This window comes from Scylla paramamosain, chromosome 24, assembly GCF_035594125.1.
Source record: "Scylla paramamosain isolate STU-SP2022 chromosome 24, ASM3559412v1, whole genome shotgun sequence".
NCBI classification, from domain to species: domain Eukaryota; kingdom Metazoa; phylum Arthropoda; class Malacostraca; order Decapoda; family Portunidae; genus Scylla; species Scylla paramamosain.
This window is the reverse complement of record NC_087174.1, coordinates 6174023-6200310: the sequence shown is the minus strand read 5'-3', so window position 1 is coordinate 6200310 and position 26288 is coordinate 6174023. Positions and strand designations below refer to the sequence as shown.

The 26288-nt window shown below is 47.5% G+C and overlaps 1 protein-coding gene and 1 long non-coding RNA gene across 3 annotated transcripts in view; one reads left to right on the top strand and one right to left on the bottom strand.

Moving 5' to 3' along the window:
• Positions 1 to 52: 52 nt before the first annotated feature.
• LOC135112638 (uncharacterized) lies at positions 53 to 3713 on the bottom strand. 2 transcript variants are annotated; one of them, XM_064027217.1, is made up of 4 exons: positions 3563 to 3713; positions 3391 to 3438; positions 1463 to 2339; positions 53 to 1432 (listed from the first exon to the last, which is right to left on the bottom strand). In XM_064027217.1, the coding sequence occupies exons 1-4, from the start codon at positions 3614 to 3616 to the stop codon at positions 291 to 293; spliced, it is 2121 nt and encodes a 706-aa protein (XP_063883287.1). In that variant the 5' UTR covers positions 3617 to 3713; the 3' UTR covers positions 53 to 290. The 2 variants fall into 2 exon arrangements, with proteins under 2 accessions (XP_063883287.1, XP_063883286.1); XM_064027216.1 differs by having other exon boundaries at positions 53 to 2339.
• Positions 3714 to 5873: 2160 nt separating this feature from the next.
• LOC135112637 (uncharacterized) overlaps positions 5874 to 26288 on the top strand; it is a 203509-nt gene continuing 183094 nt past the window's right edge. Inside the window, exon 1 of the long non-coding RNA XR_010274522.1 lies at positions 5874 to 6693. This is a non-coding gene — a long non-coding RNA (uncharacterized LOC135112637). The remainder of the gene's footprint in view (positions 6694 to 26288) is intronic.

Sequence of the window (26288 nt, the reverse complement as noted above, 5' to 3'; positions counted from 1 at the left end):
GAAGTCTACCCTGCGAACCCAACACTTTAAAGAATAAAAGAAAACTAGTGTCAAAAAGAGTAACACATCTAAATTTTATTCACACGAAAACTTCGTACATTTAAAAGCAACAAGTTTCAAATAAAAACTACACATGCACATATCGATACCACGACTTGAAGAGCTGCGTGGGTACTAAGACTCGCCCGTCCATGTAGGTGGCACAGGCTGCGGGAAGAAAAGTCCACGCTGCTCAAGGGCGGGACTGCTTCCTGGGATCCTCGGCGCGAGACCGTCTTCGGTGTTAGTTTTCAGCCATAGACAACCTGGCCGGGCTCAGGGTGAGGCTCGGGACTTTGCTCAGGGAGGGGCGGGAAATGAAATTCGGGCTCAGGGTCGGGACTGGGTTCTGATTCTGGGACAGGTTCAGGCTCGGGGTCGGGACTGGGTTCCGATTCTGGGACAGGTTCAGGCTCGGGGTCGGGACTGGGTTCTGATTCTGGGACAGGTTCAGGCTCGGGTTCAGGATGGGGGTGGGGATGTGGATCGGGGTGTGGGTGGAGGTGGGGGTGGTGGTGGTGGTGGCTGGTATAATGCGGTTTTACAGGATGTTTGGAACTGTAGCCGTCTTCGTGGTGCGGGTGAGCGGGCTTTCCAGTGGCGGGAGGAGCAGGGGGAGATGTGGAGTCACTCTCATAATAGTGTGGTTGAGGTGGATTCTTGGTAGGCTCTGGCGTGGTGCCCTGGTGGTGGTGGTCGGGGTGACGTGTGGTGCCCTGGTGGTAGTGGTCGGGGTGACGTGTGGTGCCCTGGTCGTGGTGGTCGGGAGGTGGTGCTGCGTCCTGGTCGTGGTGGCCGGGAGGTGGTGCTGCGTCCTGGTCGTGGTGGCCGGGAGGAGGTGCTGCGTCCTGGTCGTGGTGGTCGGGAGGTGGTGCTGCGTCGTGGTCGTGGTGGCCGGGAGGAGGTGCTGCGTCGTGGTCGTGGTGGTCGGAAGGCGGCGCTGCGTCCTGGTCGTGGTGGTCGGAAGGCGGCGCTGCGTCCTGGTCGTGGTGGTCGGAAGGCGGCGCTGCGTCCTGGTCGTGGTGGTGGGTGGTGTCATCGTGTTGGTTGGGATGACGTGTAGTGTTATCGTTGGGTTGTTCGTGAGAAGTAACTACATCACTGTCGTGGGCGGGGTGACGTGTGGTGGTGTAGTATTTGTCCTCGTCTTGGTTGGGGTGATGTGTGGTGGCTGTGTCGTCGTCTGGTTGAGCTATGGTGGTCTTGTCGTGGTCGGGTTGATGTGCTGGGGTGTGGTTGTCGTCGTGGTCGGGTTGAGGTGCGGTAGTACTTTTGTCGTCGTGGTGGGGGTGATGTGTGTTGGGGTGATGTGTGGTGTTGTCGTCGCCGTCGCCGTCGGGATAGCTGGTGTCGTCGTCGTCGTTGTCGTCGGGGTGGCTGGTGTCGTCGTCGTTGCCGTCGGGGTGGCTGGTGTCGTCGTCGTCGTTGTCGTCGGGGTGGCTGGTGTCGTCGGGGTGGCTGGTGTCGTCGGGGTGGCTGGTGTCGTCGGGGTGGCTGGTGTCGTCGGGGTGGCTGGTGTCGTCGTCGTCGTCGTCGTGGTGAGGGCAAGACTCGTCGTCGTGGTGAGCATGAGGCTCGGGGGTGCTGGGGGAGTAATAGTGTGGGTGGTGTTGGTAATGGGGACTAGGGTACTGAGGGACGGGATGGAAGGGGTTAGCGTGGTGGGAAGGAGGATAGTAGGGATCAGGATAGTGTGGTGGTGCAGGGAAGTGTGGACGAGGGCGGTGCTGGGCGTGGTGGTGGTAGTGGTAGTAGGCTCCCCCGTGCCCTGTGTAGGCACTATCATGCCCTGCAGAACCAACAGAGTCACCTTGCGCAGAGTCTGACGGCATGGTGAGGAACTCCAGAGGTGCGTCGGTGGTAGTGGTGGAGGTCCTGAGTGCTTGGCGAAGTTTTTCTATCAGTTTCACTTTCCAGGACTTGAGGTCATATAAGATGGGTATTCGTATCCTGTCCGGTTTGTGATGGGGCCCGGGCGATGCGGCGTCCTCCTCGTCAAGTATAAAGGAACTGGTTGGAGTGTGGGGCTGCGGGGTGTCCGTGGGCTCTTCTTCAGTAGTGGACGGTTCATGGGTGGAAGGTTCATGGGTGGACAGCTCTGGGGAGGAAGGTTCATGGGTGGACGGTTGGTGGGTGGACGCCTCAGATGTCTCGTAGGCATCCAGTCCGCATGCCACGTAGTCTGTGTAACACGCGTCACAACTCAGGCAGTTCAGCTTGCACTGGGCTAACTTATGAAAGCACAGGGGAGGTATTGATGCACTGTGCCCAAAGAACATCCTCTGAAGGTCAATCTCGTCCTGTGGAGGGGAGAAGAAAATCAAATGGCGTGTATCTCACCTGTTGTGATTGTTCAAAGAACGTATTCTTCACAAGTTATGACACGTGTCAAAGCTATGGTATACGAGTATGCGTATCATAGCTTAATATGTCTATCGTATGTCGTAAGATATAACGAGCGAAACCGTCTGTCACAATCGTCTGCTACATGTAGCGCTTACTGATTTCAAATAAAAGACGAAGCAAAAGCTGTCGTTTACGCTCATTTATAGCTTTTATAAATATTCTTTTTTCGTTTTTATGTATCGATAGAAGAGACACTGCGGGTTAAGATGGTAATTCACTCTTTGAAATAAAATAAATGTGATCCCGTAGGAGCGCCTCAAAGTGCAGCGCCTCAAAGCAAACAAACAGTTTTCAAATGATTTGGTGGCAAGGCTGGCTCTCTCGACGATCCCCGAGGCCATCACTACTGCATAACAGTATTTTCTCAGTAGCTTTTCCCAGCAGCAAGATATCTAAGTGTTATGATCACCTAAATTTCGAGGGTAAGTGGATTTCTCCTTTCTGTGTCTCTATAAAGGTTCTCTCACTAGATCGGTGACAAAGAATACCTGCACCGTATAAACAATAGCTTCTGATAAATTTCCTGTCACTAAGTTCATTCAATACGTCCTTTCTGGGTAATTCTTCAGCTGGAGATGTGCGGCGGGAACGTCTGTCGTTTGCAGCTAAGACAGGGTGGACAGTGAACACAATCTTAGCATCCTGCGCGGATATACGACAGACGCTCGCAGTTTATAAAAAAGAATGTGCTGTTTTGCCCCATCTATGACACATTTCACAGCTAAGACTCGCTAGGAGCACTTCGTGAATACGGCCGCAGGACGTCACACCTTTTAACACAAAGGAGCTCGTTAATCATCACTCAATAGCAAAACTTTTTATGCATTCAAACCTATCAATTATGACCAGGAGTAGCAATGAAAGCATCCATCCACTATTACTTACATAAAATGGCCCTCCGTCACTTACTGTTCTACGGGGAGGTTACAAGGGCAGCGCACTCACCTTGATAACAGCGGCCTCCACAACAGCACACGCCATCACCGCCGCCACCTGAAATACGCAGGTTAACAGTCACTCACACATCGAAAGCACATATCAGGGATCCCACACAGATTATAGTCATGAACCAATGAGCATGGTAATAGAACAAAGTGTGTGCAACAAGAACACCAACCAGAGCGACTCCTAGGCACCACCCGCCACCCCGCAGCAGTCGTGAATCTCCCATGGCGAACAGCGGTCAAACAGGACACGATCCTCCCGCCGCTGCCACGCCAATAAGCTGGTCCAGCACGAGTGACAGGCGCAGCGCCTCGACCTGCTGCCTCATGCCTTCGCTTTCCTCATTGTCCTCCGTAACTACCGTCTTCCATTCACTCGTTCAATCGCCAATCAGCCAACGACAATCCCACAGTAAAAATCAAGCGCGTGACGAGGAAAAGTGGCATTGTGAGAAATGTGAAAAGTTTTGGGTTGAGGTCATGGGCTCGTGGACACTGGACCGGGAAGGAACGCAGGGGAGGCTTTGGTTCTATGTACTCGTAGTCGCTGAGTAACCTTTCTCCTGCGAAGCATTAATTAGCGCGTGTGTTGTTTTGAAGCGGAATATATTGCTGTTTGCTTCACACACACACACACACACACACACACACACACACACACACATAAAGAGAGAGAGAGAGAGAGAGAGAGAGAGAGAGAGAGAGCTAATCTATAAGCTTGAGGTCTCGAAAAAGATTCCGTTTTGTCACCAGTGAAGCAAGCGGATTCATTCATTAAGTTTCACGAAGTAGTCTCGGAATACCTCATGCCAGAATATGCAGCAGTAATGCAATTTGCTTCTTATTTTTGTTGTTGCTTCATTTACTAGTTAGTTATCATCAAATTTTAATTGTCATACTTGAAGGAATATTTAGTTCGAGAGGGAACTGCCTGTGGGTAAAAGCGGCCTGACTTTATTAACTTTTGAAACAGTAAAGAGATGAACTATATATATATATATATATATATATATATATATATATATATATATATATATATATATATATATATATATATATATATATATATATATATATATATATATATATATATATATATATATATATATATAGCTCGTGCTGCAGTGTTATTAATGCTGTGTTTCGTGATATTTATTCTCATGATGTGTTTAGCATGTTGATATGTACATACGTACGGCAGCGAGGAGCGGAAAGAGTAATCGTATCCACACAGTACACGGCTCCTCCCACTCCCCGCCGCCTCGGGAGCTTGCCAGCTTGCAGCGGAGCACCCACGTGTCGGCGCCGCTGCAGATATAACAGCAGTGTTGTACATGAGAAATGCGAAACAAAAATATTGAAATATAAAATGTGTAGCTTGAATCAGGAATAATTTCCCAGCCATTCCCTTGCACGCCATATTTGATTTACATGTTGGTGTTGTGAAAACACTAATTTGCGTTCACAGTTTGTTGTCACAATTACAGTTTCATTAATTAAAATGGTAAGAAGTGACGGATGGACCAACGCGAGAGACACATAAGTACATCGTATGAGATTTATTACTGAAAGAAACAGTTCCGCTTCTCTCGATGTCATTTTCTCGGTGCGTTCCTATCTTCACGGAGCAATTCTTTCTCTCCTGCAACCCACACCACTGGTGAGCAAGGTAGTTAAGTTGTTTCTTAGAAAGTGAGAAAGGATGCATTTATATTTATTGTATAAGACGCAACAGAACGAAGACGTGGGTAGACAGCGGACGAGGCGGCGGCGTGGCGAGGCGGGGATCAAAACATGTCATAATCGGTTTTCTGAGCTCGGATCAGTAAGGCGACAACTCAAGGACCTTTTTAGGTGAGGACGTGCCCAGACTCCCGCAGACTGGGTGCCGGCCACACCTCCCTGCACCACAACACCTCGGCACCACCGCAGCGAGGACATGGTTGCCTGTTTGGGGTTTGCTTGCTTGCAGTCAGTTGAAACAAGGAAACAACTCAACATCTCAGATGTTGAGTTGTTCCTTGTTTTTCTCAGCTTTATGAGATGGGACGTGCTTTGTTGTGTCATGAGAGGATGCACTGACGGGGAGAAGCAAGACGTATCAGTATGGGCAATGCATCTCCTTCAGAGGCACTGCTGTCTCGTACCATCATTTGTTAACTACTTGACCTCTGTGTCTTGTATACAAAAACTTAGTCAATCACTCGTCTTCAGTGACCCCCAAGCACCTCTTTTATTCGCATTATTAATCACCCGAGACGTAAAGGGACGCGTGGCCATTGATTTCAGAGAGTGGGGGGATTGTTCTGCCTCCTGCGAGTCCGGCCTTAGCAACAGTCTCAGCACTCTTAACATTCTGATCGCTGTGTGGAAGAACTTACTTGACTGTCCATCATCAAGATATTCTCTGATGATAACAATGATGATGATAATAATGATCATTAATGATAAAAATTATTCTTAGCTCTGGCGGGAATCCAGAATGAGGTCTTTTCTTTTTTTCTTTTTTGAGGCAAGTATCTCCTACGAACTCTATACTTCACCCAATCCTTCCTTCTTCATCCCTAGTATATCGCCATCCGCCTCCCTCCCTCCGCAGTTTCCAGATTAATGGGATGCTGCAAAGGACGAGATGCCTTGATAGCGGAAAGGAAAACCGCAGCTCTCACCCTTCCCTCCCTCTACAGGATGCGAGAAAACTACTCCGCGGTGGTGGCCGTGAGATCACTTCGTTTTATGCATCTCATTTTTGTTTTACCTATCACGGTTTAGCTTTTTTTCCCTGTCTTTCCTCGCTGAAAAGATCAAAGAAATTCCCAGCGAGGGGAGATGAATAGCAGGGTACGGCGACTGGCAGCTCAAACACACAAATCAAACAAGCTGGTGTTTGCCCGCCTCGTATCGGGCTACGTTTATCACCAACATTATCAAAGTTTATGAGTGAAACATTCAAGGCGACTGTTTACGGTATAATTTGTCTCTTTCGCTACTTTACTTTCGCACTTTTCGCAACTTTTTTTTTTTTTCCATTCACGAATGTGTCTTAATTTCGTCGTTTGCCAGGTTACAAAGACTATAGTTTTTGATTCGGTGAGTTCAGAGTGTCGGATAAAGTTTGTTCAAAACTTCGAATGTTAATGAAACTTTAAGCGAGGCGGTGCGAGTCTCAATGCCAGTCGGCGACAACGCCGCCAGTGAGTGGCGCTCGTGGCCGCGGGTGTAGTGTGAATTTATTTGTGTGTGTGCGCGTTATGGAACGAGGGAGCAAACAAGCAACACAATCTTCCCGCCTGGGCAACACACAGTAAGTGGCAGTTGTATTTTCATGCTGTTTCAGACGTGATAACAGGTCGGCGTGGGTGGCGGCGGGCGTGGCGGAGTGGGGCGAGGCGGAGAGGAAGCCGGCTCACTAGGGGACGCCGCCATCACTAAACATATGGGTGAAAATTTCGCGGTGGTGTAGCTATCTCTCCGATCTCCCAGTCCACTCCCTTGCGAGCCAATCACCTCAAAAGTCAACCCAACGGATCTTCGTTGTGAGGGAGAGGGAAAAGGGAGGGAGAGCGGCTGGGATCGAGCCGGGGAAGGGATTGAGAGGGAGGCTGTGTGCCGCCTGAGTTAAGCGGATCAAGTTTTCATAACATGGTGTGTGTATACAGTGGGGCCTCGCGGGGAAGTAAACACGAATTGCTCTAGTCATAATGGAGTGCGATATTTTATTTAAAGCTGTGAGTTGTTGTTGGAAATTGTTAGGCAGACGTGCGGCCCGAGGAGGCGGCTGCTGGTAATGGAGGGATGGTGGTGCGGCGCGGCGCGGAGAGCACAGGAAGCGGTGGAGCTTGGCGGTGCGTGAGCGGGAGCACGTGACCACCTACCAACCAATGCTTGTTTATATTAATGCTTATTTATGCTTGAATGATCCATAGTTTACGATATAATCACCTTACCTTATTTAACATTATTTTTCCATCTATTTAATGAGTTTATGCTGCAGTCTTTAAGTTTACCCTGTGCTCTCGTGCTGCCATCTGCGTACAGGCGGTGAGGCCATAATGCAAATCCTCCTTCATTCTCTCCTTCCCACTGCTCGCGCTCGGTAAACATTTCGTAAACTTTTGAGGCTTGATTGGCTTTCCATATCTCTGAATCCTCTCCTTGAGACGGCGAATTCACGGGAGAAGGGATAAAAACTTTAGGCAATCCGGAATGAACACAGGATTTGTACGTAACACGCCTCGCACAACCAGCCTCCCTAGATCCCATAGACAGATCCGCATTCTGAAACGCTTTGCTCTCTCTTTACGACAAATTTTAAAGGCCACAGAGATGATTAGCAGGATTTTCAAGAAATCTTGTTAAGCTGTCACTTGAACCGTAAAAAAAACACCTTAATTAAAAATTCTAACTTAAATCGAGCTTATTGAAAGTAGTGGAGGTGCTGGCAGAACTATTTAGAATATGGTACTGTGTCCTCGTCATTTACCAGTGCCAAATATTTTAAGCAACTATACCATATCGATGATAGATACAAGATATTAAAAAAAAAAAAAAAAACTCTAGGAACTATGAAAATTAAAAGCGAAAAAATACAAACTAACAGTAGATTAGGGGAGTATAAAGTTAGGATAACTGCGTCATGTTCCCAATTAGCCTCATCTAACGAGGATTTACTGACAAATTGTATCTTTCCTTAATAGGCCGCTTGTTAGGAGTGGCACACACACACACACACACACACACACACACACACACACACACACACACACATACATACATACATACATACATACAGAAAGAGAGAGAGAGAGAGAGAGAGAGAGAGAGAGAGAGAGTCATTCATCACACGGCTAAATAATAAACAAAAGAAGGAAAAAAAAAATCTTGGATAAATACGCTTAGTGACGGATTTGAATTGGCGATGGATAATAAATGAGAAAAAGCGCACATGATAAGTGAGGCTTCATTAATTCTTGTGTGGATTACTTAGTGATGGAGCCTGAGTTTAATGATACTTCCCTCGGAGCTTCATTTACTTCGAAACACGAGCCGGAGATACAATAGCTCTCTCTCTCTCTCTCTCTCTCTCTCTCTCTCTCCTCGAGCTGGGGAGGAACTAAAAAGAAATTGAGAAACATAAGGATTTTGTTTCCATGTTGTAGTTTAACACAGTCACCCGTAGCAAGCCTGGGGCAGAGAACAGTGTGCAGCGCAGGGGGAAGGGAACAAGCTGGGGGTGCAGGAAGGTTGAGAGAAGGGCGAGGAAGGCCTGAGGCTGGCATAGTAGAGGAGGGTGAGAGAAGGGTGGAGCAGCAAGAGAGGAATAGAGGGGAAGGTGTGGGTATGGTAGGTTACAGAGAGGGGAGTGGAAGGAGAGTGGAAGACCTGGGGCATGCTTTGAGAAATGAAGGGAAGTCTCATGTTTCTCTCTTTCTTTCTCTCTCTCTCTCTCTCTCTCTCTCTCTCTCTCTCTCTCTCTCTCTCTCACGTTTCTATCTTGATAATATTGACCTACAACACCTCTCCTTCCTCTCCTCTTCCTCTCCTCTTCCTCCATTTTGGCTATTATATTATCTTTCCTTCACTTACCTCGTTCCCTCTTGCCATTATCTTCTTCCTCCACTTATCTCCTTTCCTCCACTTATCTTCTTGCTTCTCCTCGATTCTTTTCTTGCGTTTATCGTCTCTTTTTTTTTTTCTTTAACTCGCTTTTCTCGTCTCTCCTTCAGGTTCCAGCTCGCTTTGTTCTTTCTAATCCTCTTCCTACTCACTTTTATCTCTCACTTCCCTCTCATCTTACTGCTCTCCCTCTCTCTTGCTCCTATTCACCAGTTTCTCTCTCTCTCTCTCTCTCTCTCTCTCTCTCTCTCTCTCTCTCTCTCTCTCTCTCTCTCTCTCTCTCTCTCTCTCTCTCTCTCCCTTGCTTTGTCTACTTTTCTTCCACATACGTAGCTAATCATGTAATCCTGCTCCTGGTTACCTCCACTTCTCTCTCTCTCTCTACTCATTTCTTTCTCTCTCTCTCTCTCCCCCCCTCCACATACTGCTCCACCCTATACTTTTCCCTCCAGATATTTAGTCTTTGCTCTGTTTCGCTCCACATACTTAGTACTCCCTCCATGTTTCCCCTCCACATACTTAGCCCTCCCTCCATGTCTCCTTCCACATACTTATCCCTCCCTCCATGTTTCCCTCCACATACTTATCCCTCCCTCCATATTTCCCCCAACATACTTAGTCTCCCTTCACGTTTCCGTCGACATACTTAATCTCCCTTCCACCTTTCCTTCCACATACTTAGTCTTCCGTCCACGTTTCCCTCCACTTCCATACCCCTTCCCTTCAGCATCTCCTCCCAAGAAATTCTTCGTGGAAGCTCATTAGCGGAAGTTTGATGAACAAGTTGGAAAACTCTGCAGACTGAGGCGGATCCTCTTTCCCTCAGTTACACTCACCAAAGGAATAATCAGGCCCTAATAGGTTTGACGTGATTAACGCGGTGGGGAAGCTGCGCACGAATATTGAAGAGTTGATGAGTGAATAGATCTCGTTATCAAGTATCCCTGAGTTTTGAACAAGGGACGTCCGTCTGGCAGCGTGTCAATGTTTTATAATTAGTCTGTCCATCATTGTCTCGCCTCGCCTTGCCTCGCCCGCCGCCCCGCCACTGAGTGTATTAACTTGACCGACAGCGGCGCGACATATGGCCGGTCCGCCCGTATGGCCCGGCGGTTCCCTAATACCCATAACAGGCGGGAGGATGGGGGAGTTAGCGTGTGTCATGCTGTTATAGATACGCCCGCCTCCCCGCGACCCTCCGCCATCCTCACCGCCACCCACTCCCTTCCACCACTTGACCATTTGCACTCCTCATTGCTACTTCCTTGTCTTGCCTCCCACTTCTTGACGTGTTCGTGTGTGTGTTCGAGGGGACACAGCTTCATGCACTACTACACAAGCCTGCAGGTGCGATCTCTTGGCTCACGTGCAGTTTGTTATCGGTGCCCTGACAAGCGTTACGTTAATCCCACGCTTCCTACTCCTCCGTCCTGGTTCCCTGTGTCCATTCGCTTCGTTATGGTGCTCGTAAAATGGCTCGTTACTGAATAATTCATGCACCAATTCGCCTTTCTTGAGGGAGGAGGCTTCGGTGATATTGCCCAGCTGCTCCTGACCTCAAAATATACATTGGAGTTTGGATTTCATACTGTGTCAACACGCTGCTTTATGTCCTCGTATGTCCTTTGTATGTTAATGCTGCCTAAAGGGTCCCGTTTGTTCCCCGGTCCTGCCTTCGTACGCCGCCAAGTATTATCGAACCATGGCAGTCTTAAGGTTATTTATTTGTGTTTTGTTGGTTTAACTGCTCTAATAGAAATACTTGATGGAAGATCCCGTGAGTGAGGAAGGCTGTGTGTGTGTGTGTGTGTGTGTGTGTGTGTGTGTGTGTGTGTTTGTCGCATTATCTCCATCTGTCTTTCGCAACGTCCACGTGCGCCATGATCATAAACTTTAGTCTCTCTCTCTCTCTCTCTCTCTCTCTCTCTCTCTCTCTCTCTCTCTCTCTCTCTCTCTCTCTCTCTCTCTCTCCATTACACCACCACCTCCAGTCCTTGCATTCGTCTCCCTTATGTCTCTCTCTCTCTCTCTCTCTCTCTCTCTCTCTCACCTTTCAACTTCCCTTTTGTATTTATTGTCCATACTTCATCTCATTCTTCCTTCCTGTCTCCGTGTCTCTCCCTTTCCTCACATCTTTGTATCTCTTCTCTCTTTCTCATATTGACTCAGCTCAGCACTTCCCTCTTTGTATTCCCTCATTTCCCTCTTTATATTCCCTCATTTCCCTCTCTCCCTGACACCTCATCTTCCTCCCTCACTCCTCCCTAATCTTCCAATCTCTTGCCTTCTGTTCATTATTCTCTCTCTCTCTCTCTCTCTCTCTCTCTCTCTCTCTCTCTCTCTCTCTCTCTCTCTCTCTCTCAATAATTTTTCTCCTCCTTCGTCACTTTCTCCCAGTTCCCAGAAATCGAGCACGCACGCACGCACACACACACACACACACACACACACACACACACACACACACACACACACACACACACACACACACACACACACACACACACACACACACACACACTCCATCTCTCTCTCTGCACTCGAGGGTGAATTAAAACACTCCCATAGAAAGGGAGAGTAATTTTTCAGGCCAATTTAGCCGCGCAATGCAATGGTAGTGCTGAAAGTTGGCCATAGATGGGGCTTATATTTTTGAATGATACGAAAATCCCTCTGGTTCTGAAAATAAAAAAAAAGCTCTAATGAATGTTGACTATATATACTATGAGGGAGGATGAAAGGATAGTGACAGGATTGAAAATGAGGTATTAGTTTTGTTAATTAAGGAAAAAAGTGATTTCCATTGAAAATACGATTGGATATTCACGTGATAGGAAGACAATGCAACAAGAACTTAAACTGTTTGTATTGTCAGTAAAAAAAAAAAATAAAAAGAATAAAAAATTCTTACTTCCCAGGACAGGAGTCTAGAATAGCTGGAATCCTGTCATTTGGGAATACTGCTACAGGTAAAATTTCGCCCCAGTGAATTGTACACAGCGTTAAGGAATTGCAGAGTCAAGATTGTGTGGCAGTGCGTGCGTGGCGTCTCTCAACCCTGCCTTCCTGCTGAGCCCCCTTCTACTACGCACTGTACCTTCCGCTACCTTCGTGTCACTGGTCGTAGTACTGAACCACAAAATTTCCAATCTCCATGTATCACCTTGTGTTCCAGTTCCGCTTTTATGTCAATAGGACACGCCTCTCCCTCCTTTTGCTCACTTGCTTAAAAATCTTGGTTTCTCATCAGCGGGTGATAAAAGTGGCCAGGAGGGAGAGTTTTGTGGTGAGGGTTGTGAGTCAGCCAGCGATGGAGGGAGGGAGGAAGGGAGGGAGGGTGGTTAGGAGGGAGGAGAAGGATGGGTAGGTGTGCGTGTGTTTTACTTGGAAAGGAGGAAGGGAGAGTGACTGGGGAATGGGCAGAAGGAAGGGGAGGATGAGATTGTGTGTGTGTGTGTGTGTGTGTGTGTGTGTGTGTGTGTGTGTGTGTGTGTGTGTATTGCGGTAGGGAAGACTATTTGTGTATTGTGAGGGCAGAGGAGAGGAAGAGGAAAGAGGGGAAGAGGAAGAGGCGAGGGAAGACGGAAGAAGTGGACGTGTACCGGAAGGGGTGAAAAGGAAAAGTAGGAGGAGGAAAAGGTGAAAATATATTGGAATGGGGGATTGGCGAGCTGGGTGTGCATGGTGGAGTGGAAAAGATGGATTTCGACTCCTTTTTTGGAGGAAGAGAAGGAGCAGGAGGGAGGAGGGACTGGGTGTTCATAGGGGAGGTACTGGTAGATGGAGGGAGGGAGGGAGGGAGGGAGGTTAACACGGGTGCTCCAACATCAGTGGATTTGTCTCTTTTTCTTCCCTTTGATGCGGAGCAAAGTTTTTCCTCACTTTTCTTGCCGGAGACGCATTCTGGCAGGCATGTAGGGTTTTTTTTCGTCCGGCATGAGGCAAATTTCACGATTAAGAGGGAGGGAGAGAGAGGGGGAGGTAATAAACTCACTAACTCCTGTGAAGGGTGTAAACAAGTACCTTAATTACACCCATCTCTGCTCAGGTGACGAACAGTTTTGCAGGTAGGCCAGGTTACGGTCTGTTGTAGGGCAGATTACGCTTTGATATCCAAGAGGCGGGAATGTGAAGTGGCAGTACTTAAGCTGTCCAGCACGACACCAACAAGGGACATGTTAGGTAGACAGTTAATTTGATGACAAGTAACTCAGGATTGCGTCAGGTGATGAAGTAAAGGAGGGTGGAAACTGTCGTGTTTGCAACAAAACGGAATAGTTGTTTTGTTACTGCATGTATTTTTTTTTCTATTCCCCCTTTATTCGTATTTTTCTTCTTTTCCATCATTCATCCGTCTTTTCCTGCTTCGTAAGGTTACCAGAAGACTGATTAATGCATCTCAGTGTTGTCGGTTTCTCTTTAACATTTGGTTAGTTTGCTTCTGTTTATCCATTTCTCGTTCCTCCGGTGTCTGTGTGTCTGTCTCTCTCTCCGTCTAGGTCAATCTGTTTATCTGTCATACGCACGTTGCTTTTCTCATCTCCAGTGATACAATTTTTTATTTATGTTCTTTCCTTCCTACTTCACTCACTATTTTTCCACCAACAAATTTCATCGGAAAGACAAATACGTGAGATAAAAAGAGGACTGGGGAGTAAAAATTCGCCTCATACTTGGACTGCATTGTTTTGCATTTGGTGTTTTAATGATTTGCCTTCCCTGTTTGTCTGGTTGAATTGTCCGTCATCGTCAGTGATATAAAATTAATAGAGTGCAAATGGCATGTATATTAACTCTTTTGATACGCCTCTTTGAAGGCTTTGTAAACGTGTGTGTGTGTGCGTGTGCGTGCTTGCGTGCGTGCGTGCATCGGTGTTCATTTATCGGCAGAAAATAATTGATATGTCATTGCTTTACGATTATGGTAATTTCACGGTTTTGTGTGTGTGTGTGTGTGTGTGGGCTTTGAACGAAGGTCGAGTTATCCTGTGTTTGAATCCAGTTTTATTCAACTTGTATGAATATTTTGTTCGTATGTGGGTGAGAGAGAGAGAGAGAGAGAGAGAGAGAGAGAGAGAGAGAGAGAGAGAGAGAGAGAGAGAGAGAGGTGCGATTAACAACATTTTAGCCGCATTTTCACAACATCTCTAAGCCAGCGTTGCGTCACTTACTCAGCCTCGCCAAAGTTGTAATTCTCATCTCTCAATGCAGAAAATGTGTTAGAGACGCAGAACATGGTACGCACTGCCCTTTGTCTCATTAAATGCAGGGATAATACAGCTTGCTTTCACGCGTACCTGGCAGACTGCATTTAATATCACCATGTACTGTTCACTTCTTATAGCTTGGCTCTTTCACCGTGTTGCTAATGGATTTGTTTCTCTTGTTACGAGTTTATTGCTCTGCATGTCAGGAGGATTGTGCGACTTGAATACTAATTATTTTTTTTTTGTATTATTGGTTTAGTTCTGTTTTATATCGCGTCGTGTTGAAATGTGGGCCTCGAAAAATGGCGCTTGGTAAAATTTAATTGAGAAATGCCTGGAGAACAGAGTGGGATAAGGGAATAATGATTTTTTCTTATTTTGCGCCGGTACCAAGGGAGAGTAAATATGTTATCAGGAACACTCCAGGGTACGCAGGCGTCATGTCACCACACACACACACACACACACACACACACACACACACACACACACACACACACACACACACGTCTTAATGTATCTCCAAGTCATCCCTCCTCACTGCAGGGTTCCTAATAATATTACACACGTAATTTTCCGCGACGTTTGACTCACTGAAGACACAAAGGACAGTTTCCGCATCGCATCTCTTAGTAGCTCCAAAAAACGAAGGGTGTGTGAGAACAGGGGTTACTCAGGGATAAACGGTGCGCTCGCTCTCTCTCTCTCTCTCTCTCTCTCTCTCTCTCTCTCTCTCTCCCTCTCTCTCTCTCTCTCTCTCTCTCTCTCTCTCTCTCTCTCACGCCAGTCTTCGTGCAAGCGAAAAGAGACGCTGCCAGCATTATTTATCTCCCACATTTGGTTGAGAAGAGCGGCGTCCTGATGGCTCGGTAACTTGCCTCCTGCCAGGGTGTTTGGGAGGGAAGGAGCACTGCCGTCGCTGCCGCCTCTCGCCCCTTCCTGTCATTCTCACCCAGCGGCCACAGGAAGGTCCCGGCTTATCTCCCCAGTTTGCTGTGCCGTTCTGGCGGGTAATAAGGCTATCGTGTGGCGCATCCTGGGTCGCTAAGCCCGAAATGCAGACACATCTCGCCGGCAGGGGCTCGCTGGCTTCGGGTCTTGGAATTATACACTGACTTTTCACTTCCTCCAGGGAACAGAATGGTCACCTCCCTTCACCCCGAGGCTCACACTCACATCCTTCACTCTTCCTGAGAACTGGAAAACTGAAAACCAACCCCACACACACGCACCATCACAGTGGATCACGGGCAGCTTCAGGTGCTGCGGGAGGCGCAGAGGGTTGGCTGCTGGCGGGACGAGGCCGGCGCCAGGCACAGTAATGGGAAGTGATTCCTTTTTAATGCCGCCCAAATTAGGTAACGCTTCACACCCGCGTGGTGAGTGGTTAACGGGCGTTGGGGAAAAATCGTGTTATCAATACTGGACGCTTATCTGACCAGCGAGCATGAAGCTCAATTTACATAATGAGGATTTAAAGCACACTGGAAACGCTAATAAATGCAGTCACTGTTCCCTGTGTGGCGCGACGTGTTGGGATATAGTGTGTCTGTTTATATATATATATATATATATATATATATATATATATATATATATATATATATATATATATATATATATATATATATATATATATATATATATATATATATATATATATATATATATATATATATATATATATATATATATATATATATATATATATATATATATATATAGTGTGTGTGTAACCTTCCACCACATAGATATCCATTCTAATTGGCTACACACCAGCAAATATTGATGCTCCCTAATGGCCTGTAAGACACGAGCCTAAAATACAAGACAAAACCAAACTCGCAATAAATCTTTAGGGAGGAACATTCTCCGGCACGATGAGGACGGCGGCGGCGGCAGTGCGGTGCAGTGAGGGTGTGGGGCTGGTGCAGCTGTAAGGCTGGACTTCCCTTTGTGGGCAGGCAACACGAAGAGCTTTTCATCTTGCCGTACAAATTGCACCCAAAGATATAAAACTGCTTTGTATACGAAATGTATTGCCATCGTAAATATTCTTAAACAACTAGCTGATTCTCTCTCTCTCTCTCTCTCTCTCTCTCTCTCTCTCTCTCTCTCTCTCTCCAGAAAAAAAAAATAATGGATTTAATAGACTTTCAGCAATAACACCAGTACGCAATCACGTTGCTAGAAATCACCTGCAATTGTTTCTTTCCAACACTTGTCGTGAATCCTAGCGATCGACCCCAGGGAGGCTGAGGCGAGGCCAACACAGTCCTTCGTGTTCGAAAGAATTACCTGGAGTGTCCGTTTCCTTGGTTTCTTCAGCCTGTCATATTTGTCGTGCGCTTCGAAACAAACCGTGTGTCTCGTTCCGCTGTTCAGTCTCGTGTTCCTGGTTGCTCGACGCCGCACGCAACAGAGGAGCACCTGTTCTAGCCCTCAGCTCCAGCACCAGCCCCGCCCATCATCCGCCAGCCCGGTAATGCCTCAGACACCTGCTTTGCTCCCTCTCGCCCTATGGCTAATCTGATTACACGTGTTGCATCCCCGCCTCGGTCCGCCTTGTTGTGTTCGCCCACCGCTCTACGGACCATGTTCAGAAACACTTTTCTGCCGCACCCCATCTACTGTAGGCTGCAGTTGAAGTTACACGGATTTTTAAGGCTGTTTTGACAGTTCTAGCGATAGATTGACAAGAGAAACACTCGTGAGAACTCGGTTAATTATCTCTGTGGTCTTAGAAAATAGTCGTGGTGAGAGAACAAAGCGTTCCAGAAAACAGGCCTATGTCTGCTATCTCGCATCGGGAAATTGCACAGCCACGGAAGCATTCAAATCCTGTGAGTGGAGCGTCTGGGCGCGGGGAAGCAGTGTCAGCGCGGTTGTGGCTATTGTGTCGCGGATCGGCTGCCTGACTTCTGATAACCGATCTAGTGGTTTCTCCTTTGACGTGGTGGTGATGTGCAAACTACGACCCGCTGTCACGACGCTCCACTAAACTCAGGGTACGACCGTAACGACTCCGCGTGAACTGATAAGGGATTGCTATCATTTCAAGAGAGAGAGAGAGAGAGAGAGAGAGAGAGAGAGAGAGAGAGAGAGAGAGAGAGAGAGAGAGAGAGAGAGAGAGAGAGAGAGAGAGAATATGAAGACAGACGCAGACAGACAGTATAGAATTCTTTCGTTGGGAACTTCTCTGGCCGAATCGTGGTCCCTAGAGGCAGTGTGTGACGGCGATGGTGATGGTGGGGTCGCTTCCAGATGTATCATGCTGCGTCGAGTTGTTTATGAGTCTTAGATGTTGTCAAAGTGGATTATTCCGTAACCGGACGCCGGGAACACGAGCATCAGAGTCCATTTGAGTCAAACGTCCGGCAGAGCGTGTAAAACTGAGCAACAGCAGCGGGAGTTCTTGGTTTTATTCCCTGGTGTCATTAAGGGGAGCGTGTTAAATACGTTTCACTGGACGGAAGGAAATAAGATTCTCTTCCCTCCGCTCTGCTTGTCTCTGAACACACGACCCGCGTTCTTTGTGTTTCTCTATGTATGTTTTTTTACTTGCTTTGCTTTCGGGTTTGTCTGTAGCGTCTCTCTCTCTCTCTCTCTCTCTCTCTCTCTCTCTCTCTCTCACACACATACACACCTACCCACCTTATCCTTTCTTCATTCCTTGACTACAATATCTCTCCCCTTCCTTCTTCCGTTTCTCCTCCTCCTCTTTTCCTTCCTTCCTTCTCCTCCTCCTCCTCCTCTTTTCCTTCCTTCTTCCCTCTTCCCTTCTGTCCCTCCCTGGCCTTTCTACCTTACTCTTTCAAGTGGCGGTAGTGACGAGAAGAGAGAGAGAGAGAGAGAGAGAGAGAGAGAGAGAGAGAGAGAGAGAGAGAGAGAGAGAGAGAGAGAGAGAGAGAGAGAGAGAGAGAGAGAGAGAGAGAGTCACACCACAACCAAGTGCTTTCCAGTGTTTCCTATCGCTCCATTTCACAACAACAAAACAAACGCCAAGGGAAACCACGAGAGAGAGAAAGGGAGGGAAGGAAGGAGAGAGAGATGGAGGGAAGGAGAGGAAGGGAGGGAGTGACGCGCGGCCGGAATGATTTGATAAGGAGTAAATCACTCTCGGAAACGCCCCGCCCGTCACGGAAGTCGTCGCGTTTTGGGCTTGGGTGTCGCGTCGCCTCCCCTAACTCATTCCTTCGTCTTCAGTAACGCCTGTGTTTAGTATTTTGGTGGTGAACGAAATCTGCCCGGCGCTAGGGTCGTGTGTGTGTGTGTGTGTGTGTGTGTGTGTGTGTGTGTGTGTGTGTGTGTGTAGTTTCTTTTTCTGGATGGGAGGAATTTTCCTTGTCATGAGGTGTTTTTGGTGTTTTCAGGAAATATGTGGGGTGTGTGTGTGTGTATGTGTGTGTTTTCGCTGCCTGTTGAGAAAGTTAGTTGAGAGAGAGAGAGAGAGAGAGAGAGAGAGAGAGAGAGAGAGAGAGAGAGAGAGAGAGAGAGAGAGAGAGAGAGAGAGCTTAAAATACTGCAAGAGAAACTGTGAGAAATAGTCTGTAACGCCCAGGGGGAGAGCAAAGACAAAGGAAACCAAAACACACACACACACACGCACACACACACAGGGAGTAACACGGAGCCCCAACTAGACAACCAGACGCAAGAATAACAATGACAGTCGCCAAACCCAACAAGCAGGAACAGCGGCCAGATCAAACCATTGTTGGCGCGGCGGGGAATATGATGGGCCGCCGCCAACCTAAAAATAACAAGAGACTCTAGGCTTCAATTTTCCACTCCCACGACCACGTTGTTTGGGGTAATTTCCCTCTCCTGTGAAAACAAGTCGACGCGTGTTAGGATGGACGGGGCGCGGCGGGTGAGTCAAAATGGCTCTTCTTCTTTGTATTTATAGACTGCAAGGGACTTCCTGTGTGTGTGTTTGTAAGGGAGAGGGTGAATGTATGTGTGTGTGTGTGTGTGTGTATGTGTATGATTTATTAACGGTAGCCCCTAGGTGAGTGGGTGTGGGCGTGTCATGTATTTGTGATGTTCCCTTGCATTACTCACATGCTCGCAATGTTCCTGCTGCCTTCGAGATCGAGTTGCCAGAAGTGTGTAAAGGAAAGTGGATTTCAGGTACTTTGCATACAGTGACGCATTCCTTTCCACGCCATCACATGCACCGGTGATGTTTGCAGTATTTTCTTTTTACGAGAGAGAGAGAGAGAGAGAGAGAGAGAGAGAGAGAGAGAGAGAGAGAGAGAGAGAGAGAGAGAGAGAGAGAGAGAGAGAGAGAGAGAGAGAGAGAGAGAGAGAGAGAGAGAGAGAGACACAGAGAGAGAGAGAGAGCAAACACTACTGAGATAGATAGACGGCCTCTTTCACTTACTAAGCAGCGCCTGAAGCTTGAGGTGAACACGAATCTGCATTATCAATACATCGTCTACTCTGAATCCTCGCGTGTGGGACCCGGCGGCCATTCCCTTCCTCCTCCTCCTCCTCCTCCTCCTCCTCCTCCTCCTCCTCCTCCTCTTCCTGGTGTGTTAGGGAGGCATGAGAGGACTTGATCGAAGGTGCAAGAGGACCAGGGAAACACATACCAACACATCGTCCATGTTATTACTTACTTTACATAGAAACTCATTTTCCAACGCCTTGAGAGTCTAGGATCGTCAGTAGGTTGGCTCATGCATATTCATAATCAATCCTGTGTAGGTTCCATAGCGCCGCTGGGAGTGCGTGGCGAGCTGCGTGGAGGAGTTGGTTACGTCCAGCGGGCTCCATGCATGGCTAGTTAGTCTAAATATCTCAGTGTAGCGTCTCTGTTTTCCCGTTTATTCCAGAGAGTGAAGAGTAATGGAGGTAAGTACTGTGGCGGAGGATGGAAAGTAGAGGAAGTGGTTATGAGGGAGAAGTGTCGTCGTCGGGAAGTTTAGGGGGAAAAGTAAAGGAAGTGGACGTTATGGGGGACAAGTATCGTCGTAAGGAAATAGAAGAGGAGAGGTAAAGGAAGTAGTTATGAGGAGAAACATCGTCGTGGGTTGATGGAGGAGAGATGTACCTTGTACTAATAACGTTCCGTGTAGCACTCCGTATTTACACGCTGTTGCTTCATTGCCAAGACAGCGCTCGGTTTTGCTGCGACACGAGGCTTATCCGGCGCTCTAGGAAAGTAATGTAATTTCAACTCAACTTACTGTATCGGAGGGATATTCATTTGCGCGCGCTGAAGGCTACACGATCTGTATTTACGAGTAATCTTGGCGGGATTGTTACTTGCCTTCAGGTGCTTGTACGAGCAGTAGTATACCGTGACAAGTGTAGCGGAGCGTAGTGTTACAAATTGGTTATGTACGTACATTTGAGACCCGAGAAAGGGGGAGAGAGAGAGAGAGAGAGAGAGAGAGAGAGAGAGAGAGAGAGAGTGTTAATGAACAGCGTCGCCTCTCAGGTGTAGCTGTCGCCTCACAATATCCATGTTCATATCCGATTAATACCGAGTGTTGACAAATAATAATTATATCAGTCTTGCTGGAAATGTGAGACACGTGACCTCCTGGGGGACCTTGCTCTCACGTGGGAGGAAAAAAGGTCACGCATCTCCTGTAGACGCTGACGAGGAGAGGTGAGGAAAGTGAGAAGCGGGGGAATGTGAGAGGAATAAGCGTGAAATATATAGAGTCTGCGTCCAACAGCAGGCGGGGAGAGTAAGGAAAGGGAGAGCTATACAAAAATGCGAGTTATTGAGTTAGTGATTCAAAACGCCAAGAAAACAGGGTCATATGGCGCCGTATAGGGGAATGAAAGGAAGTATAGGACTGATAGGGAAGAATAAGGAAAGGGAGATAGTTATAGAAAAGGAGGTCAATAATATAGAAAAGGAGGATTATTGACTAACTGATTTAACAAGAAAACAGGATCATATGGCGCCGTATAAGGGAATGAAAGGGAGTATAGGAGTGAAACGGATTGTGGGTGGGTGAGTGGTGAGTGACGAGGGCCAGGAGGAGGAGGAGGAGGAGGAGGAAGAGGAGAGGCAAATACAGTATCAGGGATAGATATGAACGCTGCTACAGATTCCAGTATGCCCTCAGCTAACTCGTCCCGTAATATTTGTGGCAGTTTTGAAGCTTTTATTCGTGAGTTTTGGGATGCTAGAGAGAGAGAGAGAGAGAGAGAGAGAGAGAGAGAGAGAGAGAGAGAGAGAGAGAGAGAGAGATCCACCAACAAACTGCGAGGGAATTAAGCAACCAGGCGTGATGAATGACGGAGCGGTGATTGCCTCTACATTTTGCCGCGAGTCACTTGAGACCGAAGTGTGTACGGAGCGTGAGATAAAGCATAATGAGGACGTAATGACCCTTATGATTAATGTCGATGCTTCCGCCAGGGTAAGTAAGGAGGAGGTGGAGGACAAAGAGGAGGAAGAGGAGAAGAGCAGAGGCGAAGAAAAAGATGAATAAGAACGGTGACAAGGACAGGAAGGAAGGAAGGAAGTGCGGTAGATTATTATCACTGGCGCGGAGTTAAGTGATGAGTGATAAGTGGCTCTTGAAAATGAAGTCTTCATACGCTGTTCTTCAAGTCTTGCATGAAACCTGGGGCCAGTCATACACTCTGTACCGGCTGAATGGGGAAAATACCTTGCTTTCAGGTAAGGAATGAAAAGGAAATCATAAAAAAAATATATTTCAAAAAGTTGAATATAACCAACAAACACGAATTTCACGAGAGACTGAATAGCACAAGTAATATTCGAACTAACTGGAAATGCGGAAAGAGAAAGAGAAAAGAGGAGAAAAAGTACTATAGAGATACGAAGAGATACATAGATAACCCTGTGGTCCTTTGATTCCCCCGCCCGTGGCCACAGAGACGCGCGATCAGTGGAGGCTGCAGCTGCACATCAAAAGAAAGGTAATTATCTGGAGCGACTGGTGGCGGGCGAGCAGCGGCGAGTCCACCATTTTCCCTCCCGACGAAGCAACATAATTGGCTGAAAAGTCGATTGGTCTTACTCAGTCGTGGAAGAGTGGGCAGGGGGAGGAAGGAAGCCCCTTTGGTGAAGCGGCGGAAGGGAGGAATTCGGAGCAGGAGGACTCTAAGGAGAAGGTGGAGCAGAGGGAGGAAGGGACCAGGAAGCAAGAGAAGGAAGAGGAGGAGGAGGAGGAGGAGGAGGAGGAGGAGAAGTGAATAGCGAGATGGAAGTAGTCCCTGTTGAGAGAGAGAGAGAGAGAGAGAGAGAGAGAGAGAGAGAGAGAGAGAGAGAGAGAGAGAGAGAGAGAGAGAGAGAGAGAGAGAGAGAGAGAGAGAGAGAGAGAGAGAGAGAGAGAGAGAGAGAGAGAGAGAGAGAGAGAGTGTGTTGAGTTTAACCAACAGTACTTGGTCGCGAATACACCGGGGATGAATGTAAACGTCAGTCAGTCATCACACAAGCATCACGTTCCTCTAAAAGGTGTGTATTTGCTCCACGTAAACCCTCAACTCACCTGTACGTACGGCGAGGACCACGCACACATCTGAAAGCCCTGCGCATACACACACCCGCAGGAACCAAACAACTGCCAGGAAATTGTCCAATCGAACTATCAACACACCAACACACACGGTCGGTTTGCAAGCTAAGGCACTGATAAACTGCGTGGGAAGGAGTGGAGGCAGGGAGAAAGAGAGTTTGAGAGAGAGATAGCAAGGGAGGGAGTGGCCGCCTTGCACTCCACGCCACGCCAGGAGAAAGAAAAGTAAATAAATAAGGGGGTAAAGATGCATGGCCGGGCTGTGGCGGAGGTAGTATGTGAGGGGGATCTTGGAGGACTAAATTGAGCCTAAGGGACTTAAGGAGGCTGGGCTTGAGATGAAAGGCTCGGCGTGAGGTTTTCATGAGGGAGATGGAAATGAGCGATGGGAGTATAAGGAGAAAGGAGAGAAGGAAAGAAACTGGCTAAAGAGAAGGAAAAGGAAAACGAGGACGAGAAGCAGGAGGAGGAAGAAATGAGGGAAAGAAATTGGCTAAGGAGAAGGAGAACGAGGACGAAAAGGAGGAAGGAAAGGAGGAAGTAATAGGTGAGGAGGAGGAGGAAAAAAAATAGAGGAAATTTTTAGAATAAGAGATAATAAAAGAACGAGGACTGAAAAGAAAAGATGAAAGACGGATGAAGAGGAAATAGAGAGAGAGAGAGAGAGAGAGAGAGAGAGAGAGAGAGAGAGAGAGAGAGAGAGAGAGAGAGAGAGAGAGAGAGAGAGAGAGAGAGAGAGAGAGAGAGAGAGAGAGAGAGAGAGAGAGAGAGAGAGAGAGAGAGAGAGATGAAGAGCCATATCAAGCACTCAACATTTTTATCCACTACTGCAAGATTACGATTTAAACTGATCATTCCAACCTCCCCTCCTCTTCCTCGCCCTCTCCTATACCATTCCCAGCCTTTCTCATCTCCCCTCTGCCCCACCCTTTCCTCTTCCCTCTGCCCTGGCCTTTCCTCTTCCCTCTACCCTAACCTCCTCTACATATAACCTCCATTCCTCTCTCCTTCCCCCCTTTCCTTCCACGCTCGTTCCCTTCCTTGCGTCCCCTCGCTACCTCACCCTCCACTTTCAGAACGCCCAGGGATGACTAGCATTACGATTCCATTCAGCAAATCGTTACTGGAAATCCCCCTCGTCTCCCGTTTTCTACACACCTGGTTTAAGCCTTCAAGCATCCCCTCCCACCTGGTCCCTTCCTCCCTTTCCCTCCCTTTACTGCGAAGAATGGAAGTAATAAAAATAGTGGGATTATTCAGTGGTAAAAATGCATCACGTAGTTTGGTGGTACTTCTCATCCTCCTCTTGAAACGCCGCTAATTCCCGCCGCTTGTGTGTGTCTGTGCGGTTCTCCTAGGGTGTTTTATTTCGTCGTACTAAACTAACTGTCTCTCATTGCTACCTATTATGGATATATTAAAAAAAAAAAAAAGTACGCGAGTGCCTTGAAATTCCAGCAAGGAAAAACAAGTGAGTTTTATAGTAAAGTGTTTTCTGTTGCAGTGGATGATTTTTTTTTCCTTTTTACGTTTTTTGTTCTTTTTTTTTTTTTTTCCGAGAGGCAAACGCTGGAGGTAAAACTGGTGCTGGATGGTGTCGGCGCCTCGTCAGTACTAACAACATTAAGGTCTCCCTCGGCCCATTTTCTCCCGTATTCTGAAAAAGTGATGGAATTATTACAACGCTGATGACCTTACCGAAGGGTGTGCTTAGGGGAGGAGGAGGAGGAGGAGGAGGAGGAGGAGGAGGAGGAAGGAAAACGAAAATGAGAGGGAAGAGAAGGGAGGAAATCGAGGAGGGGTTAAGAGGAAAGAGGAGCGAGGAAAGAGAGTGTAATGTGAGGACGTGTAGAAGAGGAGGAGGAAGGAAAGCGAAGGAAAACGAGAAAAGGAAAGGCGGAAGAGGAAGAGGAAGTGGTACGGATAGTTCCTCTTGTTAAAGTGAGTTGATTCCGCATTCATTGCTTTGTGTGTGTGTGTGTGTGTGTGTGTGTGTGTGTGTGTGAGTACGTACGTAAGTTTCCCTCCCTAAACAGCATAAATGTTGCAGGTAGAAAAGGATTTAACGTCAAAAAGTAAAGCGAGAAAACTAAAAAAAAAAAATCACGCAACACAAATTAAAGTAGAGAGGAGATATTGCTTAAGTGTGCGATGTGTGGGTGTGTTGTGTTGCAAGGTGTGGACGCGGGAGTGTTGTGGCGGTGGGGGTGTTGCGTGAGGCGAGTGTTGATTTCAGGGTATTGCATGAGGGACTGTTGCGTCTGAGCGGTGCATGGTGTGGCGTGGCGTGGCGCTGTGTTGCTGCCTCGAGGTGCTACACTGCATACATGTAGTTTAGTGTTTTAAGTGTGTGAAATGTTAATTTATTCAAGTGTTTTTGCATTAAAATTCATGTAATGTGTTGAAATTTCTCTCTCTCTCTCTCTCTCTCTCTCTCTCTCTCTCTCTCTCTCTCTCTCTTTCTTTCATCGTGTTTTCTTTGTTTTGTTTCCATTATTTTCCTCTTCTTTGTCCTTCTTCTTGTCTTCCTCCTCGTTTTAATCCTTGTTGTCCTCTTCCTTTTCGTCCTTTTCCTCCACCACCACCACTACTATCACTATCACCATTTACACCCCTGTACTCTACATCAAAACAAACAAAATGGTCTTCCTTTTAATAATCCTCCCGTAAAAATAGGCCGTTTTTTTTCTTTCCCCCTTACCTTCTGACTTCATGATCGGCGGCCGCTGCTTTATGGCCTCGTATCCCGCCGCCGTACAATAAGAGGCCCTAAAACCCAATGATAAGATCCCAGAAGCCAAGAAGTTTATGTTGCTGCGGAGGCGTAAAGTTGAACAGATACGGCTTTATGATCGGTAAACACGGAGTTATAACGGGGACGATTATGACAACGACAGATTAAGAGGATCGGGCCTGAGTGTTTTCGTCCTGAGAGAGAGAGAGAGAGAGAGAGAGAGAGAGAGAGAGAGAGAGAGAGAGAGAGAGAGAGAGAGAGAGAGAGAGAGAGAGAGAGAGAGAGAGAGAGAGAGAGAGAGAGAGAGAGAGAGAGAGAGAGAGAGAGAGAGAGAGAGAGAGAGAGAGAGAGAGAGAGAGAGAGAGAGAGAGAGAGAGAGAGAGAGAGAGAGAGAGAGAGAGAGAGAGAGAGAGAGAGAGAGAGAGAGAGAGAGAGAGAGAGAGAGAGAGAGAGAGAGAGAGAGAGAGAGAGAGAGAGAGAGAGAGAGAGAGAGAGAGAGATAAAAGATAAAAGAACATGCAGAAACAAGTGTGTGGTTGCCGCCTCCTCTTTCCCTCTCTCATACACCTGTACTGGTGGTGGACAGGTGACAGTTATCGCCTTCTGGTCCAGCCCGATGCAGTGTCCTCGTTGTAATGGCCATCTGGCGTGCCGCGTGTGAGGTGGTCATTGATAGCGCCGGGGGCGGCGGCGGCAACGGCACAAAAGGTGCAGCGTGGCGGGGCGGGCTGAGCTAGCGCTGTGGTCGAGAAACTTGGATAATTTTCCCCTCAGTTTTTGTGATTTTGTCAGTTTTTCATGTTCAAGTTCTTGTGAAGAGATAAAGAGT